We start from the raw sequence: 27,882 nt of genomic DNA, 5'->3' as shown, positions 1-27,882 counted from the left end.
TCATCAGTCTCTAATGGCTTTTCTACGGCCTATCACAGCAAAGAAAAAGATCTATCTTACATTTACTATCTTCCATCAACTCAAGTTTGTCTTTCCTCAAGACCCCAAAACTCTAAGAAATCATCACTCAAAGTTTTCCCAGTCTTTGATTCCTGCAAAGATACTGTTTAGAACTTTTTGTTTGCATTAGGGTTCTCCACAGGGCAGGTGACATTTGGCATAAATACAGACACTCTGGTTGTCACACTGGGGAGAGGATGCTACGGACACTGAGTCAGGGAGACGACAGCAATACTGCCACACATGCAACAATGCTTGGATAGTGCCCTGACCCCGCCCCCTGCAAATTATCCAGCCCGAACTGTGACGGTGCCAGACTGAGGAACCTTGCTCTGTACCAAACATGTGCACGGTGCTCTACCAGACACTAAAGTGAACGAGAAAGCACTGTAAGGTGTGGGCACTGCTATCAGAGGGCTCACAGTCCAGACGGACACAAAACAGGCACGTTTTTAACTGAAGGCAACATTGATTGATGAGCAAAATAGTTCATATGAGAAATTTGTGAAGAAATCTTCACATAAACATATCCATATAGATTTTTACAGAAAGCCTTACAGAAGAGACCTTAGTTGTATCCTGAAGCATGGGCAGACAAAAAAGGGAGAAGACTATCCTAAGTAAAGCACCGTTTATTCAGGGGACACTAGGAGGCTTGTCAAGCAAAAAAAGCGAGGGTACATGCTGGTCGAAGAGTGAGAAGTAGACAAGCAGAGGTGAGAGGTAGCAGATGATGGGGTTCCCTTGACTTCTGAGGAACACAGACTCTGTCTATAGGAAATGGAAACCCGATCACCATCCTTAGAACTAACTGATAAAAATCAACATGCTGGCATTATTAGCCTGATAGCAATATGTAGAAAGGACTAGAAAGAGTCTAGTTGATATGAAGAAGGCATGATATGTTTTGGGGACAGAAAAAGCTGGGCTTCAGTAGCCGCTGAGTGATGAGCTGGCACATCTTGAAGACAAAGGGAATGGGGTCAGTAGTGACTCTGAGTTCTCAAGTCCCTGACACCGGATCCTTCCCACACAGGCCCAGGCTGTGCTCTGTCCTGGGATGTGCTCCCAGTTTCTGACAATATTCTAATATTCCTGTGAAACTGACATGCGTGTCATTTTTGGTGCTTTCTACATTTCCTCACTCAACCCTCAACGAACCATTCCTTCACCTGGACTCCACAGGCTTATTTGCCAATTTTGCTTTCCGGCCTTTCTCCTCTATTTGTCATTCCACCTGGACGCTGCATCACTACTAATCCTTGCCCCGTGCTGCTCAGATAGGATGTCATTTACAAACTTGCCGAAATAAAGGATGAGAAGAGTAGAAAGTGTAAACGGTAGAGAAATGTGCTTGGGAAATTCTTAAAATCCGATGATGTTAGACATTTCAGAAAATTCAAAGAGAAACAATTTTTCAGAACTGTGAGAAAAAATAAACTACCTTCCAATGTAATTTATCAGTCAATTGTACACCTTGTAGATGGTTCAGATGCAGTTTTTAATGCGAGTCCCAGAAATAAGCCATTTTAAAATGTTATTTCCTGGTCCTCTCACCAAGAAATGCAAGTCAAAAAAATGTTTTTCAACTTAGAAAAGATGTTCCCTAAATCTTAACAATTACATATCAACTTACAAAGGGGAGAGCCTGAGTGAATCAAGTACCACCGAGGCACCCAGTCTGCCATAGTCCCCCCAAAAGAGGAAATATCTCAAAATCAGCAAATGTAGGTCAAGGAAATCACTTCCCAAAATAAACAGAACTTGAAAATATGTCCACATGAAAAAGGCAGTTTAAAAGGCACCAGTCAAAAACATGGAAAAGTTTACTTGAAGAGGTCACTCTATGAAATAATGGGACCTGAGGTCCCCCGGGGCCTCACGGCCTTCTGACCCCCATCCAGCTGGAGGACTATCCATTCATAGTGCTTTCAGGTACTTTGTAGAAACAGAAGTTTTATTGTCCCCCTCCCTTTCTCGTTGTTTGTTCTCAGTGGAGCACCCTAATCTTGGGACATCAAATGCACACATTCCAAGAGGCCAAGGCTGTTAATGTGTCTTACCTGTTTAGAGAGGCAGTATTTTCAAACTGCTGTTTGCACATCTGCCCAACATCTATTCACTGAAGTAACCAGTGACCCATTTATTAGTCAATGGCTATTAAATGGGATAGGATACGCATAATGTTGACATACCCAGTTGTTTTCTCTTACAAAATAAATGCCCTTAAAAATGCACAAAAGTACTTTCTCCTATTACCTTGCCGGCATTAGGCTTGCAATGAAATTCAATAAATATGCATTGAACATTTGTTATATCTAATATATTCTACTAGGCAGTGTGAGTAAAAGAGTCACAGAGGATATGAAAAATTAACTATGAAACTATAATATATTGGCCAAAACTTAACAAGAGCTGTGATACAGAGGTGAGATCAAGGGGAGGGGGAGGGGCAGATAATAACTGACTACAGGTTAGGAAATGTAATCTGAGCAATACCTTAGAGGTAAGAGGCAGAGACACTAGGAAGACAAAGCCTTTGACAAAAGAAGCAAAATAAAGGGGAAGGACAATGAAGCAGGTTCCCAGTGAGGGCCAAGTATTCTTGTTCAGCTGTGATGTGAAGTGCTTATAATAGCAGATGAGATCAAAAGACGGGCTAGAAAGATCATGAAGGGCAGAAAGATACTGCTGGGTGCTCACCAATTTCTGTTTTGCTCTTCTCCTTTAAAATAGAATCTCTGTCTTTCTCACTGTCTCTCTGTCTCTCCCTCTATGCATGGGGAATGGGTTAGCAATGGAATCTACATTCCTTATTCTACCTGGCAGATGTGGGTAGCCAAGTCACTAAATTCTGTGCACAGAAGTTACTGGGTGGAACGTTTGCAAGGCTAATTGAAAAGGTCCCGACTAGGATGTTTCCTCGGTCTCCTTGCCTGCAATAGATAAATCACGGTGCGCCACAGAAGCCACTCTGTGGACCCTAAGGTAATCTTAAGAAGGAAAAAAGGGCAGAGCAAGAAATCACAATATTAACCCCAATCCTAGCCACGTGGGGCACTGCGCATGGTGTCACTGTTATTTGCAGCCAGATACAATTCCTAACAGACTGTCCTTGAGCACAAGGCTGTGGAATCTGAACTCTTTAAGCCAGCAAACATTTATTCTGAACACAAACTTAGCATGGAAATGTTATGAGCAGATCCAAGTACAGAAATACAACTAGTCAAATTTATTTTATACTTATAATGCCACAAAATTATAGAAGCATCTTCTTCCTTTCTACAGCTAAAGAACTAGATTAGAAAATACACATATGTCCATATGGAGACTAGTGAAAAATGATTCCTGACCTCTGTGTAAACTGGCCCTCCTTTGATAACCTGCCATATTTTTCCATGTATAACGTGCACCCATATTTTTGGCCCAAATTTTTAGGAAAAAAATTTTCATTTAGAATTTCTTAATCCATTTATTTATTTATTTATTTATTTATTTATTTATTTTTAGAGACAAAACTGATTATCATATTCCAGAGTATTATTTTGTGTAAGGATATTGTCATTGCTTTCTACAGTTATACTTTTAACACATAAGTATAAATGAAAGAATTAAGAACATGTATATAGATACAGAATTAGTACTGCCCATGTATAATGCACATCCATATTTTTCCCTCAAAAATTTGGGCAAAAAGTGACCATTATACACGGCAAAACATGGTACTCCAGGGTGATGTGAGTTCTCGGTAGCCAGCCATCATCACCAACCTTACAACCTGCTGGGAATAGCAAGCCAGGAACAAGAACAGAGTAAATGCTCCCTTCTAGCGGTCCATTTTAGAATGTTCCTCCAAAAACATCAAAAATAGATTTGGAGGAAATAACACTGTTTGCTACAAGTTAATCAGAAAATGCAGCAGTGCTTCTCCAACTGGCACACTGGCCAGGGACAAGAACTGGGGGTCACGTTTGACGGTCCCCTGTCACCCCATGTGATTTAGCAGCTCGGTAAATAAAGTCAGGAGAGGGCCATAGCTAGTCAATGAATGACAGAGTTTCTTACCCCCAAACTCTGAATGCCAGAATGAAATCAAAACAGGCAAATCACACTAAAAATTTACTAACATTCCTCCAGCATAGTCTCCAAAGTGCCCTTAATATAACCTCTAAGTTGTTACTTTAACTAGAAAAAGAAACAAGTCTCAACTGGCAAAGCAAACAGAGCTCCTTAACATCACATGTCCAAGCCTCTTCTATTTGCAATCTAATAAAATTTTACTCCTAAAAATTCATCCCAATGGATATAACTGGGGTTCTAAGAGTTGGACGTTTTCTCATACTGATGTAAGTGGTGAGTTATCAAATTAAGTTTGTAGGCAATTAGATACACATCAGATACACACAATACTTTTCTTGTAAACTAACCACACTGGGAGGCAAGGGTCAACATTCAAATACATGAGGACACGATGAGATGCCCGGGCAGATTTCGGCTCAGGAAGGTGCCAGTGGGAAAGCCCACTCAACCTCACGTGTTGTTAGTAACTTGAGAAGGGTTTTCTTAATGGGAATAAGATTGTCCTTAGAGTCCTAAGAGTCCCTTGTAATTGTGGCAATCTACATCATGTTGCTATTCATATGCGCACCACTGAAAGCAGAACAAAGAAGCCTGTCCTCCAGGGTCTGTAATTTAGAAACAGAGGTGACTTAGAAGTAGGCAAGGGCGGGGCAGAAGAAGGAGTGGCCACAACAGTGGGAGACTTCAGAGAGACCTCCTTACTTCTAACAAGTTTCAAAGAACGCAGATATGGACAAACACATATGAGGCAAACAGGAACACCCAATGAGAAATCTCTTTTTCAAAGAGCAGCTAACCGTGGAAGAGAGAGAGTTGCTAAATGAAGCATGAAACAACTCATTGCTGTATTAATGGACCTGGATGGAAGGGAGGCAGAATTTACAGGGCTCCCATGGAAAGGGCCTCGGGCTGTCCCAGATCATAGGTACACAAAATTCCAGAGGAAAGGATCCTACAGATACCCAGATCTCCAGAAGGAGACAACTCTCCAGCTTTCCTAACAGCCCGTATTCTAGTGCTGATTATCCTATTTTCAAATCTCAATTCCTGCTGCAGTGTAAACTGAAATACAAGTGCCTCTGATTGTTATCACTATAAAACAGTATCCGTTAAGTGCTCTCATGAATATATAACTCAAAACCATTTTATATGACTGATTAAATTTATCTCCACCATATCAGTATACAGCAGGAGACCAACATTTTCCTCATTTTACCAGCAGACCAGTGAACACAGAAGGTTAAGTGATTTCCTGATTCCAGTAAAAATTGCTTCACCCAGTTCCACAGTCAACCAATGAGTTCAGATAAAGGCCCAGAAGGCCAGCAATCTGAGCAGCTTGAAAGGGAGAGTGAGGTTATAGTAAAACACTAAACAGGGAAGGATGAGACTGCTAGAGAATGTCAGTGGTGATTAAAGGCATAACGGTATTAAAGCTACATGGCCAGGAAAAGTTGCAGTTAAGGACACAATCTACAATTTAAGGAAATTAGAGTAACTGCCAGAATATTTCAACACAAAATCTCTTTCTCCCTTGCTTGTGTTGTACCAAATCAAAAATAAAGTGTGTAATTGCTATCCTGAAATATTGCTATATCTATGACTTTTTGCTATCACATATTATTTAACATTATTAAGAACTTAAACTATTTTTGAGCTATAGTCAAATATTAAGTCAACCAATCGATTATTTAGATCATGAAGTTAAAATAAATGAGGGTTTCTGGTCTATATTGTCTTCCAAGAGCAGCCTGACAATGACTTAGTTTATTTTTCTACTTGGGAACATCCAAATCAGACACATTTCAACTGGCACTAAACTTTTAACTCCTGAGTAGCCCAGAGAAAACGAGTGCCTGTATCTGCATCTTTGTATCAAAGCAACTGTTATTGGGCAGCCCAAAATGTTTGCCTGGGTTTTTTCTGTAAGATGGCTCTAGTAGCACTTGGTTGTCTTTAACTTCATTCAAAACAATTTTGCTAGATTGTATTGTGACAGAGGTCATATCAGCGTGGATTTAAAAAAAAACATCAAAATTGGTGAACTTTTGTGTATCCATTTTAATATTGAAGAAGGAAGAATATGCAACATTTTCAGCATATCATGCTTTATATTTCAAGGAAAGTAAAAACACAGTTGAAACACAAAGAAAAGATTTGTGCAGTGTATGGAGACAGTGCTGTGACTGATCAAACATGTCAGAAGTGGTTTGTGAAGTTTCCTGCTGGAGATTTCTCACTGGATGATGCTCTACAGTCGAGCAGAACAGTTGAGGTTGATAGTAAACAAATCGACACCTTAATTGAGAATAATCAATGTTATACCATCCAGGAGATAGTCAACATACTCAAAATATCCAAATCAGTAAAGCCATTGGTCAAAATGAAAAATGTGCCTTTTACTTTATGGAAGAAACCATAGGACTTTTTGGCCACCCCAATATTAATCATAATTAAGCACTATTCCTCTCTACTGAAAAAAAAGTGTTGTCATTTTCAATTTCCTTGGAAATTTAATTTTCTTTGTTTCTGTTGTGATATGAGTGGAATTTGTATTCATGCCCAATGAGGCTTTAAGAACACATAAGAAAATGTCACGACTTCTTTGGAAGCGTGAAGTAGCTTTTTGTTTAAGTTGGTAACAGCAGCAATGAGCACACTCTGCACCCACACCTTTGTTTCTAAATACTATTCCACAGCGAAAGAAATCAGGGCTGGGGCAGGGAGGCTGAAATATCTGCTGTGATAAAAAGCAAGAGTGCATTCACAATAATGAAAATAAGCCAAGAGGTCATAGGAGCTGGCTTGGAGGTGTTCTTACTGGCCAATTTGGGATAATTTGGGCACCAAGAAATATATTTACAAGACTTAAATAAAAAAAGGGAATCTATTGGTACAAAGTGATTAAAAAAGAAGAGGGCAGAGCTCCTCTTCACAGAAGGATGCCAGGGAACATGTAAAGGAAGGATAGAATTTTAATGACACAATTTTACAACTGCCACTGAAATAATTAATTGATCAAAAATGATCTATAAGGAGTTAAAAAAATTTCACTGATTGTAAGTTTACTGGAGAAAAGGATGCTCAGTTTCAATGTATCATCTCACAGATTACTTACTAATAATAAAAAGAAGTCACCTTTTAGTGGAAAAATCTGGTGGACAGAACTTGAATCATGTGATCAAACTTAACATCACCAATAACAGAACAGACTGGCATTACGTGCAATGGGAGTGTCGCAACGTATGATCACCTATGTAACATGCTCTTAAAAAGAAATCACCTGAATCTAATGATGACAAAGCCATAGACAAACTCAGATTGTGAAACATTCCACCTGTGACTCTTCAAAAATGTCACTGTCAGGAAGAAAAAACGTGGTAGAACCATTCTGCACTGAAGGAGACAGAACAAGAATGCCAAGTAAACACAACATGAGACCTTTGATTGTCTCTCAATCAAAGAGAAAAAAACATGAACCTAATTATTGGAACAATTAGGGAAATCTAAATATGGACTGTAGGTTACATAATACATGTGTATCCACATTATACTTCTTAAGTATGATAACGTACTGCGGTTTGCATGTAAATGTCCTTGTTCTCAGGGGTGCATGCTGAAGTATTCAAGCATGAAGTGCCATTACGTCTGCAAGTTACTTTCAGATGGTTCAGAGAGACAGATAGACAAACAAAGAGAAAGAAGGATAGAAAGCAAGCAGATGTGTAATATTTTAACAACTGTAGATGAAGACTATAGGGGTATTCACTGATCTTATACCTGCAACTCTTCTCTGGATTTGAAAATTTTCAAATATAAAAATGAGAAAAATTTGTAAACACAAGAAGGACAGAATGTGCAATGTACCTTGGCAAAGGTTACTGCTGCTGGGCTGTCCACTCCCTGGTGCACCCTGGACACGGGGTGAGGGCACAGCGGCTGGCGTGGGACTGCTGGGGCCCTGGCTCTGCCTTGTCGGACACCTGTGGCCCAGGCAGCCGCCTGCTTTGGCTCTGCGCCAACATTGAACCCGGTGAAGGTGCCAGCACGGCTATTTTTTTCTTAAAAATAGTAAACCCACATAATGCATATAGAGCTTACATACAATTTCGTTGAAAAGATTAAATTTAAAAATCAAAAAAATCTATTTAAAACAATACCTGCCTCATATTAAGACTTCAGTAAAATGCCAGTTATAATGAGATTTAGAAGAATGATGAGAGAAAAAGCCCCAGTATTTAACACACCGTATCGAGAACTGGGGTATAAGAATCGGTAAGCTATCTCATCCTCAAGTAGGTGAATGCAGTAAGGAGAGACAGAAGTAAACACAGATGTCCTAACAGGACTTAAAAAGGGTGCATACGAGAAGGTGATCAGGTATCTAGATTTAAGAGTCAGAAGAGGGCCCTGGATGGTGTGGCTCAGTGGACTGAGCACCGGCCTGTAAACCGAAGGGTCACCAGTTTGATTCCCAGTCAGGGCAACTGCCTGAGTTGCAGGCCAGGTGCCCAGTAAGGGGGCGTAAGAGGCAACCAAACATCGATGTTTCTCTCCCTCTCTTTCTTCCTCCTTTCCCCTCTCTCTGAAAATAAATAAATAAAACATTTTTTAAAGAGTCAGAAAAGGTATTAGAAAAAAAGCAGTGCCAAAACTTTTTTCTCAGAAAAGCAAATTTACAGCACATCTGGTTTCATCATGTAAGAATTTCTTAGGATATAATAAAACACATTAAAGTATTCCTTTTAGTTAAAAATTATCATATTTGTTTTAGCTGAAGAGATGGTGCTCCAATTTTAAGCAGGTTTACTGGGCAATCATCAAAACAGGCAAGAAATATTCTAATGTGGCCATCGTTACTTCTTTCAGCAACCAAAATCTCTATGTTTGAAGGAGTCACTGATACAATGAACTGAGCCATATATTAACTTTCAAAAAATAGAATCTTTCTGTGACTGTGCATACACTTATATGATGTGAAGCAACTGTCAGTCTGGTATACTGTTTTTTCAAAGAAAACATTAATTCATGAAGTGTTTTAAATTTATCTTACCAAGAACCTTAAATAAAAAAACTGGAAACAGCCCTGGCTGGTGTAGTAGCTCAGTGGATTGAGCTCGGGCCTGCAAACCAAGCAACCGCAGTTTGATTCCCAGTCAGGGCACATGCCTGGGTTGCAGGCGAGTTCCCAGCAGGGGATGCATGAGAGGCAACCGCACATTGATACGTCTCTCCCCCTCTCTCCTTCTCTTCCCCATTCTCTAAAACTGAATAAATAAAATCCTTTAAAAAATTTGGAAACAACCTAAACGTCCTTTAGTACAGGATCAGTTAAATAAATGACGTCATGATGGCCTTCTTGCCCCGCTCTGGTCCTCAGCAGGCCTACCCTACCACTGCAGGGCCTTGACTACGATTTGACCGCCATTCTCCTCCTCACCCTCGCTGACTCTTCTTCATGTTCACTCAGCTCATCACAGGAGACCAATGTCTCAGCAAGGCACTCGGCGCTGCATTTCATGATCTGAGTCCCGCCTTCCCCACCAGGCTCATCTCCAGTCACAACTACAAACACACCACCAAATGGAAGTTCTCAAAAATAACATCCTCTGTAATACCTCCGAACGTTTACATGGAATGCCATTCTTCCCCTTGTCTGCCAAACTAACACCTAGACAGGCTTCAATATTCGGCTTAGACATTACCATCTAAGACATTACCAATTACATCTCCACGATCTGCACTGGCCCTGCATTCTGAGTTTGGAGCCCTCCCTCAGTGCTTTCAGAAGCCTCTGTGTACCACTCTGTCACAAATTATTCATATATGTTTATATTCATATGTACATATACCATGCCTTGTTATCACAGTTATTTTTCTTATCTAGCTCCCTCACTAGACTTTGAGCTGTCTAAGCACACAGCCCTTGCTCTGAAATTCTGAAATAGTGTACTGTCTCTTGACAAGGACAGATATGGCAGGTGTGCAAGGTATTTAAAGACTATAGAAGAAGGAATTTCTCTGCAAAGAGGAAGGAGTAGGGAAAATGTCAGGAAAGGCTTGCCAGTGGAAATATGAGCTGAATCTTAAAGGATGAGCAAAAATTCTCCATGTGGATGGGCGAAGGGCTTTATCATCAGAATGAGCAGATGGGGAAGAAGCAGCAGAGCATCTGGGAATACAGCGCAGTCCCTGTGACTGGGTCCATGTAGCACACAATAGACCTTCAAAGATAAGGCAGTTGTCGCCTGGACAGCTTCACACTCTGAGAATCAGGATTCTAACTATAATGGATTATAAGCTATAGATAACACAATCAGATTACATCTCACGTGTTTCAAGCATGTAAATTGATTTTTTTGTAGAACTTTAATCAAGATTAAGATCTGCGATATGTAATAAGGCCATGAGATAGGCAGAAAAACTCATATTAATTTCCCCAATAAATTATCTTTTCTGTAAAGCACAATCTGCTTATTAAGATTGCATCTTCATCTTTTTTATCTCTTTTATAAAGAAGTATGTGTGTGGTCCTTCCACCTTCAAAAGTACACTATACTGAACTGGACTAGGCATTGCAGAAGCTATTGCACTGGATATAAGGTTGTGTAGGACACGGCCCCAGCTTCACAGAACTCTCAGTCTAGCAGAACAAATGCCCCAGACCCACAGAGAAGCACACTGTGGAGCAGCATGAGATAGGCTCCACGTCAGTGTCCTAACTAAAAGTAGAGAAAGGAGAGGAGACTTCCTACTGCTGACGTAAGGAAGGCAGAGGGGAGAATGTGGAATTTCAGATGGGACTTGAGTCAGGGCTGATTTTCAGTTGAGAGAGAATACAAGCTTCAAAAAAATGTGGTCATTCATTCCTAACAATTATTCACTTTGATATTGAACCCAATCATGTATCAGCCTCTCGACTTCCCAGTCACAGAACACTTCCATGTACCACATCCAACCCTGAAATCAGCATCTGCATGTTCTTCTCTGCTCTCTAGCTCACCCAGTAACACACCGGAAGTTGGAGGTTGGACAACACACTGGTTGTGGAGTCAGGACTCCACAACCCTCATCACCACAACTTAGTCCACAACTAAGTGTGAACTAAGAGGAGCCAGTTACTGAACTAAATGCTTTGTAAGTATTTTCTCGGGTGATCCATATTATCCTTATTTAAAAAAAAGACGCTGTGAGACAGGCCTCTTATCTACATCTTACCAAAGACAAAGCCACTGTCCAGAAAGGTAAGGTGCGTTCCTCAAAAACACAGTTCATGGTAGCAGCCAGGTCTCTTGGTCTCCAAAGTTCACACTCCCATCCCTGTGTTGACACGTGCCTCTCCATCCTTTCTCTTTAATGACTTTCAATAATTTTCCTTCCCTCTGTTCCCACCACTACTTCTTAAAATAAAACCTAATTTCTCCCCAGGTTTACTGTAATAACCTCTAGTCTAAGTTTCAAATGGCTCTTCTCTAAATTACCACTGGAGAAAACATTCAGAGATGGACCCTGGGAACTCAAAGGCCTACAGGCCCCAGGCATTTGCCCTGAAGACGTGAGCCGCGTGGTGAAATGAAGTACATGTCCCTTCCCAGTGGGGCAGCTGCTGAGCGACTCCAACCCAACTCCTTGCTGCAGTGCAGAACTACCGATTTTTCATAAAGCCTGACATCTACCCTGGCAACTGTTTCAAAAACTGTTACAACACTCTGAGCAGAACCAAATCCACCTATATGCCAGATCATACCCATTAGCCCCAGTTTATAACTTGTGAAACATAAATTTGATTATATAATGTCCCTGCTTACTCTACAGCTCTGAGATGAAGGCTGGGCTACTCAAGGTGACTCCAGAGGCCTTCTCTAGGTCAACCCATCCCTTCCTCTCCCACAGCCCTCTCATCAGACACCACACACACACACACACACACACACACACACACGCAGTGCTGGATTAGAGGTCTTACATTTCCTGGAATGGGCCCCTCACTCTGGCTCCTGAAGTTCTAATGCATTTTTCTCTCTGGTCAGGGTGCTCTTCACGTGACTTACCCCCAAGGTTTAGCTGGGCCACCAGTCCTTCATTCCCGGTCTGGGCTACGGACACACATCCCCCCTCCCAGAGGTGCGCTCTTGCAATGTCCTGTCTCAAAACACACCTGTACTGAAACACATCTCTCATCAACTTTGTCATCATCTGTGGGCCTTCAATGCCGACCATAAGCGACATAAATGCCCACAGCTTCATCTTATTGATGTGGTGTCTGCAGTGGATGGCCCAGGGTCACTCAGGTAACAGCACTCAAGATGCATCTGTTGAATGAATAAATCAACTGAACACCACTAAGAGTATGCAATCTTCCTTGATCCTCTCCAGCTGGAAGTGATTCTTACTCTGAACAACTTGAACTCTTTATTTCTAACTCTTTCCTACTTTAGAACATGGGAAGGAATGAGACAACCATCTCACCAAATCAGCTCCTTGCAAGAAAAAGTTCACGTTTTACTAACCTTTGCATCTCTCCCAACACCTGCCTTAACTCCTTGCCTCCAGTAAGCTCTCAAAAGTTTGTCAGATAAATCATAGTAACTCTAAAGGTAATTCAGCAATTCAGTCCTAGTTCCTGCAGCTCCTTTTCCTTTGGTTAGGTGACCAAAACCATACTGCACTCTGAGGTTTGCAAATGGATATCAAGAATGGAAAAGGAATGGTTCAAAAGCACAGACAGCTATCCAACCAAAGTTCACATTGTAGAAATGAACAATTTGAGAAATTTTTTACTTCCGATTAATTATTTTCAAAAGACGAGCAAGGTAAACAAAGTGTTTAAAAATATGCTACAGTATGGATGCTGCGATGGACCCCAGTAAACACTGTTCAGAGTTCATCTGCATTCTCTGTATTGACCACACAGTAGTAACAGCAAACGTTTACCAAGGGCTATTCTGCAAGAGGTAAGCAGAGGCAGCAACAATCTTGCAAAGGAGGTTTAAAGAACAGGGAATTGTGGCTCAGGAAAATTAAATAAAATATCTAGTATCTCATGGTTGGTGACAGCAACAGGTCCTGTACCCAGATCTGTTGGTGACAAAGCCCACATTCGCTCTCTCTGGCACTGCCTCCCTAACTCAGCCATAGCTCTGCGGGTTAATTCTGTAACTGTGTTACTTTGAGATACCTACACTTTGACTTTTGTAAGTCTCCCTGAAGAAATTCCTTAAGTTTTATTTCTAGCACTATCAATTTTTATTACCAAATGTTGTTATTAAAATCCTCTCTCTCCTCTATCAGGTGAAAGTATGTTGTCTTCTTGGCACCAGTTTCATTAAACAGAATTTCGAATATTTCACCAAAATTTTCCACTGAAGTGTCTTTAGGGTGATTTGTCAAGTGACATTATTCACTTCCAGAACCCTTTAAGTAACAAAAGAATAGCATGAATACTGTAGGTGCTATTACAACATCTTTTATACAGTCTTATATCTTTTGTACAATAAAAATACTTCTTACCTGGATTTTTCCATGAAGAATTAATATGAATACAATTCCCTCAGGTTAATGATAGGCTGGTGTTAGTAATTTCATTTGGTGAACTTTGGAATTTTTATTTTTTTAATTTGCTTCATTAAGTATTAAAAATATAAACTGTCCTTTAGGTTAGAAGGAAGGTCAATTTATTAGATTCACAAAAGAGGAGAAAGAAATTACAAACTGAAAGGGAAAAGTTTAATATAATAACTGAACTAAAATTAACTTAGCATAATTATGAACAAAAAAATCTCTGAGGAATATCATTTTCCCCCCAAAAAGCAATTCAAAAAAACACAAATAAGGTTAAATTTTATTAATTTTGTGAAGTTATTATTTAGAAGTTATGCCTTTCAAGCACATATTAGCCAAAATATTTCAAGAAATATATTCATCTAACCTTTGAGCTGGCACCTTATCCTGGCTATTCTCTGCCTTAAGACGTAGAAAGCTGCAAAACAAATGTCCAAAAAAAGAAATTCCAGATCTTTTCTCTGTAAGGAGGCGGGACTTGGGTATTTATCAACTTGTTACATTCCCGGAGACTTACACATATTCAACTTTCAGTGTCTTTCTGAAACAAAAAAAAAAATTCTAGGACATGTTTAAAATAGTAATATTTTAGTCATCATTTGGTCATTAGAAAACATTTTGTAGCAAAAATATTAACCAATAATTGAGTTGTGCTATTCTTTCATAGTCCAAATTCTAAATTAAAATATTGCAGACCTTCTGTACCACTGTACCTTCTAATCCAATTTTTCATTTTCAGAATATTAATTTTTGGTTCCAAGAGACAGTATCCTTTTATTTAAATGGGTATTGGACAAAGTATCTGAAAAAAATGGAAACTTTTGATCAATAAGTAACCAGTGCTGATAGCTTTTAAATTGATATATCTTTACTTACCTGATTCTTACATACTGTATGTTCCCTTTTTTCTTCCTTCAATTTTTGGGAAAGAAATAATAAGGTCTGGTTTTTTTTTTTTCTTTCCTTGCACAGCATTTTCTTCTTGCATGGCTGCTTTGGTTGTCAATAGCAACAAAAATTACCCTGAAAGCTCAGCCACTTCAATTGAAGATACATAAATAACCCAGTTTAATGAAAGTAAAAGGAAGAAATTTGACACACGAATAACAATGGTCAGCGTTTGACCACAGCCTAGAGACCCTAGAGGTAAGGGAGAAGATGATTTCATTACTTCTCTTCGAGATTAACATCTTCCCTCTTTCAAGCATAAAATACTCGCTTTAACTTTTTATTTTTGTATTTATTTGTATAATTTCAAATTAGGTGGATGGAGTGTTCTTTCAGGTAATAACCAGAAGAAAAATTCTAAGTACAATTTGATTCAAAGAAAGTAGTAATTTAATTATCAACCCAGAATGATTGCTCTGTACTTTTAAAGGCACACACTATATTTACTTGTTAGAATGTTTTTTCACGTTGGTTAGGTTGTAAGAAATTAATGTTTTTCTTTGAATTGTTGTTGTTAACTTCAAATGAATTCACCATACCTTGATGTTGATACATTTCTTAAAAGAGAATAATGAAACATATCAGGTACAATCTAAGTAAAAAGCTGAAAGTAAATCAAAACATAAACTAAAAATTAAATTCTAGATCATATGTTAAAGAAAACTATTTGTAACAATGATTATATATGAGAAGGTAAAAAATATAAAAGGATACCGTTTCTTTAATACTCTTTAATTGCCAATTTTGAATAACCTAATTTATCAAAAAAAATCAAATGATTTCAAACAAAGATAAAACAACTCAATAAAGATTAGCAAACATCATTATTTTCTAACTAGCTATATTAGTACCAAGCAACCAAACAGTTCTGTATTGTTTATTTTCACTTTATAGTATCTTAAAGTTGCATCACATTTCTCTGACTTAACGTAAGTCAGCCTTGACACACATAGATTTAGTGAGTCTTATGCTATTGACATCTATATCCATTAGTAAGACTTTCAGCGTGACGTTTTGACCAATGTTCCATATTTCAGCATTTGCATCTTAAAACTACACAAAACTGCATTTTAAATCAAAGGAAAGTTAAACCTGGAATAGGTTATTTCCAGGAAGTTTCTGGGGTCTATTTTCTATTGACACATAAGGAAATATTCATAGGCAACCATCACCACAATTTTTTGTGAAAGTTGCCAAAAATAAATGCCCTTCATATATTTTCTGTGGTTTAGCACTGTGAGGAGCACTAAAATAGGATTCATTAGTAGCACCTAATATAGAAGATTCTGCCCCATTTTCTCCTAATAACGTTTCTCCACGGGCAATGTAAAACGGCCATGGCAGTAAATACACACAACGTTACTGGTGAGCCCGCTCTGTCAGTTTACAAACTTAGACCCGTCTCCTGCCACTCACTGGCCCAAGGCTGCTGCTTATATTTGGAGGCCTCGCAGAGACTTGTGCAAGTCACTGAGGGTTCTCAGGGAGATTAGCACAGTTAAAAATAATAAGCACTCTGACGATTTCATGAAATCAGGACTAATATAAACCAGAGAAACAAAATTATTCAGGGATCACTCCTTGCCTGCTAAATACAGGTTTATAGACTTGGAGTCAAGCCTGGGCTTTTGACAGTGTTAAAGAAAATTAGGGATAAGAAACCCTAAGGAACTGAGACCACTTGTGATCCAAATGTATGCCTATCCATTGGTGTAAAGCTTAATTTACTGTAGAGGACTCTAAAAATGCCGCAACGTTAGGCCTATCACAACCTGTGAAAAAAAAATAATGAAGTGCTTCGGGCTGAGGTGACTGATGCAGTGACCACATCACTCAGCCAGGAGTCACACAGCCTCTGAAGCGAAGGGCGTAAGAGGACACATGTGCCTCCTTCCAGGTGACCAAGGCCGGACACATGCACAGAGGGAAAGGTCCGCCCTGACACTCTATATCCCCCTCTCATTGTCAAAAAAGAGTGCTGGCCTGGCACACACTATTCACAGACAACTGTTCAACTCTGTACATGTATAACACCAGCAGACAGGACAACAGATCCCACCAAGAGCATTTGGAGTAGGAATTTGGATGGCCCCAACTTATTTTTTTATGATTTTTTTATTTAATTATTGTGCAAGGACAGTTTTCTGTCTTTTACTCCCATCCCAGCCCACCCCCACAGTGCTCCCTACCTCTTTCTCCCATTCCCCGCCCCCCCGGCCTTAGTTTTTGTCCATGTGTCCTTTATACTTGTTTCTGGGAATCCTTTCCCTTTTCCCCTGAAATTCTCTCCCCTCTCCCCTCTCCCCTCTGGTCCCTGTCAGCCTGTTCTCTATTTCAGTGTCTTTGGTTATATTTTGCTTGCTTGTTTGTTTTGTTGTTTAGGTTCCTGTTAAAGGTGAGATCATATGGTATTTGTCTTTCAACACCTGGCTTATTTCACTCAGCATAATGCTTTCCAGTTCCATCCATGCTGTTGCAAAGGGTAGGAGCTCCTAATCCACTACTCTGCACAGTAAGTATTAAAGCTGTAGAATTCACCAGACTTTAACAGAGATTGAGAACAGAACACCTGGCAAGTTTAAAAAGTATTCCTTCATAAATTTATGTTCTGTTCTCTCAATTTTATTGTTTCAAAAACAATTCTGCCTTATTTAGGAAAATAAACTATACATGAAAGTCTTCATTCTTGGCCATACACAGACATCAAGATACAATAAATCTTTTAATTCATCAATGACCTTAGAATTCAACCCAAGGGACAAAAGACCTTGAACCATTACCCAGTAGAAACTATTACCAGTAGGCATATATGATAGAAAATCAATCATAAACACCCACATACATTAAAAAAGCACAACTAAGCATGAGTTGAAATTTGTGTTTTTATATTGTTTCCTATTTGTTGAAATGCAAGCATATGGCAGATAATTACCAAGTACCTACAAAATCTTAACACTGAAGTAAAATAGGAGGTACTGAGCTTTAAAACAATATTTTGAGTGGCAGGAAGCTTATATTTGAGAAGCCTATGCATGAAGTTTTTCACAAACTTAGCAAAATGCACTTTTGACCATTTAGGGATCTTTCATTGAAACGGATTTTGAGAACTCCAATTTATGAAAACAAGGCTAATAATTCTGAAAAACAACATTGTTTTTGGCAAAGTAACCCTAAATCCAGAAATTCCTAATTGTTTCTTCCCTTGTGTACATTAGCACGAATTTAAACTGTGATGACATATTTTCTAAAATTTCAGAATAAGACAATAATACCTACAAAAGGCAACCCTAACCTTGTGATCTGATGTTACAATAGGAAAACAATGTTTTGAAGAATTTATATCATTAATCTACAGCAGTGATTTTCAATTTTTTTCATCTCATGGCACACATAAACTAATTACTAAAATTCTGTGGCACACCAAAAAATGTGTTATTTTGGGGGGGGATCTGTCAAAAAATTGGTATAATTTTTAAAAATATTTTATTTATTTATTTTTAGAGAGAGAGAAGGGAAGGAAAAAAGTGGGAGAGAAACATCATTGTGTGGTTGCCTCTCATGTGTCCCCTGATGGGAACTGGCCTGCAATCCAGGCATGTGCCCTGACTGGGAATGGAACCAGAGACCCTTTGCTTCACAGGCCCATGCTCGATCCACTGACCTACACTAGCCAGGGCAAAATTGGTATAATTTTTATTCATTCACACCAGATGACTACTGTTGTGTTGGCTGCTGTCATTCTCTTATTTGACAATCTAAGGGAAAAGAGGTCAGTGCCCCTGACTAAAGAGTCAGGTATTGCATGTTTTAAACATTTCTGAGGCACACCAATTGAAAATCACTGGTCTTAAAGAATGGTTAAAGAGATATTGACCAAATGAAGTGTTCGGCTTTTAAATTTAGTTGACTCTAGATTATCCACATGCAAATCACCTAGTAGCAAATTCTTAATCTCAAACTGGCTCTCCCCTGGCATCTAGTACCTACCAGGGCTGTCTCCAGCTTTTAGGTAATGTATGGCAGAAAATGAGGGCTTCTAATAAAATATAACTAGGAAAAAACTGTTTCTTCCCAAAATTTACCACCATATTCTAAAGCTAAAAAGCTGTTTTGATTATTCATATTTTTGCTTCCATGAGAGTTAAGAGTAACAAATTGACTTAGCCGTGTTTCATCAGACTGAGTTAGAACTAGAATTCCTGAGAGAATCTAAGAATATGGAATGAACATATAGATATCTGACACTATTTTAGCACACATATTAATACATGATACTTTATCACGTCTAGCTTTTAATGGACTCCTGTATGCTTGCTTTATTAGAAGTTTTATTATGCATTCTATTATGACCATAATTTTGTCTTTAATTATGCACTAGTAGTAATTAAGTGATAAAATCAGAAAACTTTAAATAAAACTTTAGTGTCCTAAAATGGGAAATTTCTTTACATTTACTACTGCTTAACAAAACTCTATGTCTTGTTACACACCAATTTTTTAGTAAATAGGTATATAGTTTGTAACTTACTTGTATCTGGTAGATACAAGATGCACTGTCAGTCCTATTAGGCCTATGCTATCAGTATTTTTCTATGGCTGTAGTCAGTGATTAAAATCACTTTGAAATTTTTTCAAGCCAAGTTATCTTGGCTACGTCTTTGAGAACTGATCATTTATTTGTTTCCAAGGAGAAGTGAAAGACCTTAGCCCTACCAATGTACAATCCTCATCTCCCTCCCCTTCAGGTTGATACGGGGCCAACACTCTTGGACGGGTTAGACTCTTGGTTGGTGCTGAGCTCCTAGAGCATGTGTGCATGGGTGGTTCAGGTTCCGGTGTCCTGGGGCTTCAGGAGTGGATGGAATCAGCCCCTCCTCACAACACAGTGAAGACGAGTTAAGTTTGGGTTTGGAGGGGGACAAGATGAATACTTACCACAGGCTCTGCGTTGGGTCTCTTCATGTATAAGTGGCTTATTTAGAGCAGCCCTCCATGAGACCCAGGTGAACTAGGACAACAACTAAGGGTCAGGCTGGCTCCTCTGCATGCCTATGACAATCAGGAGCTTTGGGGAAATGAGCACTGGTCAAGATTTTGTTTCTCCTGGGCTCACCAGGCCTTATCCCAGGTAACAGCATACATGGGATACATTAGGCGTGAAAGCAGTGCTTGGACCTCACCTCTTACCCCAAGCCATAATTTCCATGGAATAGGAACACAGCAAAATGGTGATGAGCTCACTATGGATATCCAGTGAATATGAAAATAAGAAATCATACAAAACTACATGAAAAATTTCCCACTGATTTCTTTTCAGGGCCTCATACTGGACCCTAGGACACACCTATCTGCACTCCATTCACAACGTGTCTATATACCGACTCCATCAATTGACTGATCAGGGATGATCTTCAAAATATGGACTAAAAAGCAAAAATATATGGACCGGTCTTTAATGAATAATACAGCAGAGTCAGGAGTTAGAGATCTTAATGTGAAACTGTCTTATCTAACCTGGAGAGCCCCATAAAGCCCTAAAACAGTTTACCCATCACAGCTAGATCCACCTGAGGCATCAGAAAGCTATGTGCATAGATAATGCTTCTTAAACTGCATGCAGAATAGCCTTCCATAAACGGTACTTCTAGAGTAAGGGCCTCATCTAAGGCTGGAGGATCTCCTATGAAACAGCTTTACAAGCCAACCCTGGCCTCATGGTAGAAATGTCACCGTGGTCCCTTCCACTCTGCCATTCACTCCCACTCTATGAAGGACCACATGAAAGTCTTCTCTCAGAATTTTAGTAGGGAAAGGCCTTAATTTCCCCAAATAAATGTTTCACTTTATCCTTACAAACAACATGAATTACATGAGAAATAACACTTCTCTTTCTTCTTTGGCTACCAGAAGTGAAGAGCCAAATTACAAAACATACTGAGGATCCTATGGCATATATACCTGTATTTTATAACTCTCTTCCTGACATCTTACCTTTTATTCTGTCCTTTCTTTTTTTTCCCCACTAGACCTTGTTAATTCTATTTTCCTTTTTCGTTGCACGCACTTCTGAAAGACACCTCACATCCTTCCCCACGCTAGGTAAGGCATAAACAAATTCAAAGTAATCAATTCTATTTACCTCTCAAGGTACCTTCTAAGAAATCAAAAATAGAAAGTGACTGAACAGAGGGTTTCCACTTTGCAATATTATCCATGATTTAATCTCCATTAAGTTGCCTATTCTATATAAAAATCATAAAAATAAAATGAGAGCTCTTTAATTACGGTACTTACATAAAAATAGGATGTCTCTAGAAATATCTCGCATCTAAATGTATATAACAGTAATGATGAATCTGCAGATATTCACTGAAGCATATTTCATAAAAACGAAATACTGAAAACCACGTAAATGTGCATAAATAGAGGATTTTAATATTAATTATGATATACTGTGCAGGTACTTCAGAGAATGAATTAGATTTACATGAACTGATTAGGACTAGTCTTCAAAGTGTAATAACATATAAACAAGTTACAGAACAGTTCTTATTCTGTGCTATTATTTTATGAACAAAGAATAATGTGAAAATACTTAGAAATTTCTGTAAAAATCAATAGGTAATGAGTCCTCAGGATTTGAAGTGTCAGAAAAATAGGGAAGTCAGAAAGACCCTCACTGCCTTCTTTCTCTCAACCTGAGTCTTTCTTTTTTTTACTTATGCATGCATTTCTTATTTTGTTTTAATTAGACAATTTAAGAAGATAATTGGGGTAAGGATTAGAATAAGTAATAGAAAAAGTATGCTCCTACAGTTTTAAAGTCGGTCTTTAAATCACATTTTGAACATTTTATTCATTTATTTTTCAGAGAGAGGGGAAGGGAGGGAGAAAAAGAGGGAGAGAAACATTGATTGGCTACCTCTCCAACGTGCCCTGACCCGGACACCGAATCAGTGCCCCTTCGACTGCAGGATGATGCCCAACCAACCGAGCCACACCAGTTAAGTAGGTCTAAAGTCACTTTTTAGAAGTATTTTAGTACAGAAATATTTTACGATTTTTTGAAAATCATTTTATCCTAACAGGTGTCCCCCCAAAACCTTATTTAGATAACAAAATTCAACATAATCCTCCCTGATAGGTCATGGGCCTAGTGAAAGAGCAAACACCATCTACACAGGCATAAAAATGATGGCTGGTCTATAAGGAGAATAAAATGTCAATGAATTAGGCAACTCATAAGAAACATTTTTGAGTCTTTCTTAAATATAAAAGCAATTCTCATCCATAAAAAATACAAAACTTTTACATAGGAAGCCAAGTAGAAACCCTGGAAAGTGGACAAACCTCACCCCATCCTCCCAGTATCAGCCAGGTGCCTCTGGCCCAAGAGGAAACAGGTGGAAAATGGGGGCAAGTGGTCCTTCACTAACTTGTCGGAGAGGGTTGAAGGAAAGAGCAGAGACTAGAGAATCCTTGAATGAAGCAACAGATGAGATCCCTGATAAAAGGTTGCCAGAGCCTTATGTCAGAATTGCAATCCAGTCTTTCCTATTACCTACCTACTGCCAGGCAAGAAACTACTGGCCGATTGGTTAAAGTTACAAATGCATGCCATTTGACCACGGCATTTCTGACCTTGCAGAAATACTAGAACACATGTAACACAACATTTGTAGGTGTTTTAAGTTGCTTATTTTAGAATTTCTAGTATTAATACAAGATGACAATCGACACAAATGTCCATCGATAAGAAACTGGTTAAACAATTACAGTACAGCCATACAATGGGCTACTGTGAATCCATACAAAAGTGAGCAGGCTCTTCATGTGCTGGTGATAAAGAAAGTCTTTTAAGATGTACAGTTATAAAAAAATAAGCAAGGCACAGAATGGTATATATACAGCGTGCTTTTATTTGTACAGAGGGGGTGGGGAAGGAGATATATAGGAATTTACCCATAAGTATGTAAAATATTTCTAAAAGGTACACGAAGAAATGATCATACCCATTGCTTTGAGGAGGAATATTTAAGGGTATAAATTCACTTTCTCTTACAAAATAAATATTTGAAAACATCAATGAAAAATTTTAAAACCTGCACAAAATTGGTGGGAAAGGGGCACAAGTACCTGTGTGTGTGTGGTGGGGAGGAGGGGGAGAGAATGAGAAGTAGGCCATCAGAACCCTTCTCTCCTCCCCTTTCATCCTGCCCCTCCCCCCATCACAAAGGCCCAGCCTTGCAGCGAGTTTCTCCCATCACCCACTGAAGATGCTGCACGGAATCACTCACCACTGTTACCATGTATGGTGCCAGCTGGGCTGGGTAGCCACTTTGTACAATGTATGATTACCTAATCACCATGCTGTATACCTGAAGCTAATGCAAAGTAATTCAGATTATAAACTGTCATAAAAAATAGAATCAAAAACAGAAAAAATGTATATAACATGAATTCTACAGTTAAAAAGCACCACACAGAAACGTTGCCAATTACACTTGCTAAAATGGGAAAAAGGGGGAAGCATACCTATACTTTTCAAAGCTTATCAAAAAGTTTCCAAGTGGAAAACCAGGGTTATTTGTGGGGCCAGATATGGCAGGTGCTTGAGGGCAAATCTAGCAGCCGAATTTGGAGCAACTAGAGTGCTTCCCTTGACTGGGCCTGACCTCCCATCTTGGCAGGTACTAAATTTTTAATTCACAGAGGTTAAAACCTGCCCAGATTAACTTTATGAAGTGATCTTAGGAAATTAGCAGGTCTTAATAGTATTATATAAAGCTCAGTTCTAATGGAGGCAAAGAGTAAAGAAACGAAGTAATTTCTGGGAGATTTAACTTTCAAGACTGCACATGCTCAAAAACTACCTGCTTACAGAGGTCAGACTTCTTCAACAATTATTTACGTCTGGAATTTGCATTCCAAGACCACTCGAAGTTACCTGAAGTACATGATGTTCTTAAATAGTCTTGCAGAAAGTGGTGGTTGAATAATCTTAACCAAAAGTTTCACTCTCTTACTAGAGGAGTCAAGCAGGGAGAAGAGGCACGGGAGGAAGGTGGTCACAAGGTACACACTTCCGGTTATAAGATAAAGAGGTACTAAGGATGCAATTACAACAGGATGGCAATATTAACAGTGCTATAGGATATATACGACAGCTGTTAAGAGAACAGGTCCTAAGAATTCTCATCACAAGAAAAAAAAATTTTTGTATCTACCATATGAGATGATAGATACTAACTTATTGTGGTAATCATTTCACAACATATGGAAGTCAAATTATTATGTTGTATACCTTAAACTTACATGGTGCTGTATGTCAATTATTTTAATAAACTGAGGGGAAACTACTGAAATTGAACTAAAAATGAAACAAAACCAAACTTCCGAAGGGTATGGAGATTTCAGGTGTAGAACTCAAAACACTTCTATGATTGTCCACCACCTTGCTTTTATTCCTACCTCAAAAAAAAAGCAATGTCTGCATTCTCACCCAAAATTAGAGGAGGAAGCTGATCAACAGTAAGACAGCGAAGCCTGCCCAGCTGCATTAAGGAGGCCCCGGGACCTCCCGGCATTCTTAAACACGCCCCTGGGCAACACAACCCACCCTGAGACTCCCAGTGACCCCTGGAGTGCATGTGATTACACAGGTATAAAAAAGCTTCATCTATAGAGTACCAACTCATGTTCCATGGAGGCTGCCATGGCCATTGATTACCAATAAAAAGCAATTCATTAGAAGTAACGTCTTTGATGGGGACTGATATATATGGCCTTCAAAGCTGATTCCAACACTCCTTATTTACTGTTTGTTAAAGAACATGTTCAAAATCTAAACAATCAAAGGTGTAATCTACATGAATTTGTGACTAGTGGCAGGGACTCAAAGGCCAGTGTAGGGAGCAAAAATTAATAAATCATGTTCCATTGACGAGGCTGAGCTTCTGAGGCAAGATACAAGAAGGAAATGGAACATGAAGTTTAAATGTTTCACTTTTCTAAATCAAAACTCTCTGTTTTTCATTTAAATACAGAGAGAATTCAACAATTTGCTAGTCCTTCTTTCCAGTGATCCACAATCGTTAGCCAGTCATATAGACCAGTGATATGAAATTGTTTGATAACTCCAAAGGGGCTTTAGAATGGATTACTATTTCTCAGCCCCTGTTTTAAACTAATCTGTAAATTTACCTAACGTTGATAAGAATACAAACATTTCACTTTACATGGCAATTGGACAGTTGCAGTCTTTATGAACTATGGGGAGAGGCAGGAGAAAATGAGGTTTAAAGTGAATGAAGCAAAATCAGACTCGAGGTGTCAGTTTCCCATCTTTCCAAAATCTCCAGAGGAACATAAAACATCTGCGTTTTGCCTGGTGTTAAGTAAATTGATGCGAAACCACCCTGATTTACATAATTTCCTTCAGAAACCACAAATTGCTCGCTGACAGCCAAAGAACGCAGAAACTGAATTGCTTTGTTGAAACCTGGCACTAGTTGTATTTTGAGTTCTTCACTCCTCTATAAAGCACTTTCAACAGAAATGCTATTGTCATGGCCACGTATACGGCCAAACCTCCAAGTGAACAGACAACCATATAGAAACGCCACATCTAGATCCTATTATACTCTTTCATACATGATGGAATCTTAGAAATCTGCTGGCAAAATAAGAAAACTGCAGTTAAGAAATGTTAAACAGCTCATCGGGTGGAGAAGCCAGGGCTGGACTCATAGGTCCCCATTTGTCCAGTGCTTTTAGTCCAGTGCTTGGAATTGCTTCCAAGGCACACACAGCTTTCTAAAATAAAATACACAAACCCTGAGAAATCTTGGTGACAGAGAGCTCCACTTGGTTAGAGTAGAAAAATTGTTAAAATCCTGAAAATGAAGTGTGCCTTAATGTGATGGGAAAGTTAAGGAACAGAAGAATTACAGAGCAAGAAACAAATATTTTGTGGCAATCTGAGTGATCAGGTGCTGTGTACTTTACATATGTCACCATCATTGTGTTAGAAACATATGATAAAATCCTACTTTATCATAAGGAGCCACATCAATAGTTAATAAGGCCCAAGACAATTAGAAAAATCAAATTTGGAGTCCTCGATATGTGGAGATCTGTTTATAAGTCAAGGATACAAAGCAAAGAACCAAAAGACAGAAAGCAAGATGGGGTATGACCTCTAAAAGAACTATGAAAACACAACCTGCCTATTTCTGGAATAGGTCAGTTTCCCAGCTGGCGGGAATGTTGGGGTGGAGTTTTGGGTGGCACAGACAGGAAGCAGGAGGACAGCTCCTATTTCTGCCTGGGTAGCATCTCTGATCCTTCCTTCCTCAGTTCCAGATGGGAGGACGGGAAGTCTGGCTAAATGTAGCTTTGTGGCCAGACACAGTGAGCCAAGAGCAGAGGCTACGCAACGCTAGTGCCCCGCAGCAGTGTGGGCCTCTCCAAACAAGTCAGTAAACAGGGGTAGTAGCAAGGGGAAATAAAATGCAGCACGTTTTGTGTAAATACATATGAGGTCTGTCCAGAAGGTATCAGCCATATAATATGAAAAATAAAGTCATTTACTAAAGACGATACAAGATACAAGAAACACTGTACATAGAACAATAATGCTTCAGTCCCCTTCAGAGTAGGCACCTTGAGACCTCACACTGTTCTTCCAATTACCATCAGCTGCCCCATCATATCTTCTTGAATCTTATGGATGGTCTGAAATCTCTTCCCTTTCAAAGGTGATTTTAGTTTTGGGGAAAAGTCCAAAGTCACAGGGTGCCAAATCTGAGCTGTCAGGAGTCTGAGTCACCTGAGTTATTTGATATGTCACGAAAATACTCTGCACGAGATGTGATGCATGAATGGCACATTGTCATGATGAAGCTGCCAATCACCAGTTGCCCATAGCTGCAGTCTTCTTAATCATCCAAGTAGTTTCCACCGAAAAATGTTCAAGCTTAATGCGAAATTTGGTGCACATTCACTGCTACTTGCTCAGTTATTCTGAATGCGACAGCCACATAGTTCACATGCTCACCCAACGGCATCTACTGCCCCCACTGACTAGTACAGTGAGGATATCATTGTTCACCCATGCGCATTCCAGTCCACTCTCCTTGGCTGCCGGGTTACATTGATGTTGTGCAAACCATTCGCAATATATTAACAATGGCCGGACTTTTTCTGGACAGACTCGGCATATTTAATCCCATGAATATTGAATCAAAACATCTCACATATGCTCAACCAAATGGAATAAACACTGACCACAGGGTCCCAGCACTAGGACACAAGATCCGATAAATGGTGTTCAATCTATCAAGGGAACATCCTCTCCAGCACACACACATCTTCTAAGTAGAGGAGTCTGACCTTTTGCCATCTTTCAGTCAAAAATAAAAACTGGAAGAAGATGAGTTGTCTTGGGCCACACATTAAATACACAAACACTAAAAAAAAACCCCAATGAGCCAAAAAAGAGGTTTTAAGTAAATCTACACATTTAGTATTGGGTAACATTCAAAGCCATCCCAGGCTACAGATTGGACAACCCCGTAAGGATACATTGGGAGGCCCTGGGTATAGGTGGGAATAGCTTCCTTTTGTTCTGCTGTGCTGATCTGAAGGAAAATTCCAAAGCGAGTCATTCAGAGAAACAAGAAGCTGGGCACCCTTGATAAGAAAGCAAGAATGAAAAAATGCTCAACCTCACTAGCCATGAGAGAGATGCAAATTAAAACCACAATGAAATATCACCTCACACCTGTCAGAATGACCATCATAAACAAATCAACAAACAAGTGCTGGTGAGATTGTGGAGAAAAAGCAACCCTAGTGCACTGTTGGTGGGAGTGCAAACTGGTGCAGCCACTGTGGAAAAGTTTGGAATTTTCTCAAAAAGCTAAAAATGGAACGGCCTTTTGATCCAATGATTCCATTGCTGGGAGTATACCCTAACAATCCTGAAACACCAATTCAAAAACAACTAGGCACCCCTATATTCATAGCAGCACAATTTACAGTAGGCAAGTGCTGGAAATAGCCTAAGTGCCCATCAGTAGATTAATGGATTAAAAAACTGTGGTACATTCACACGGTGGAATACTATGCATCGGAAAGAAGAGGAATCACTATCTTTACAACAGCATGGATAGGACTGGAGACTATTATGTTAAGTGAAATAAGCCAGTTGGTGAAAGACAAATACTATAT

At 39.2% G+C, this 27,882-nt stretch overlaps 1 protein-coding gene across 4 annotated transcripts in view; it reads right to left on the bottom strand.

Annotated features, from left to right (window-relative positions):
* The window catches only part of NPNT (nephronectin), a 76,205-nt gene that overhangs the window by 42,444 nt on the left and 5,879 nt on the right, over positions 1-27,882 (bottom strand). For 2 of the 4 annotated variants that reach the window (XM_053657036.1, XM_037154441.2), the window contains exon 3: positions 14,069-14,119. The exons of the other annotated variants lie outside the window; for them this stretch is intronic. In XM_053657036.1, the coding sequence (XP_053513011.1) occupies positions 14,069-14,119 (51 nt within the window). The remainder of the gene's footprint in view (positions 1-14,068; positions 14,120-27,882) is intronic. 4 annotated transcript variants of the gene reach the window in all.

The sequence above is a fragment of the Artibeus jamaicensis genome, unplaced genomic scaffold (genome assembly GCF_021234435.1).
Source record: "Artibeus jamaicensis isolate MK-2021 breed Jamaican fruit bat unplaced genomic scaffold, CSHL_Jam_final scaffold_3222, whole genome shotgun sequence".
Classification (NCBI taxonomy): Eukaryota; Metazoa; Chordata; class Mammalia; order Chiroptera; family Phyllostomidae; genus Artibeus; species Artibeus jamaicensis.
This window is presented reverse-complemented; position numbering and strand designations above follow the sequence as displayed.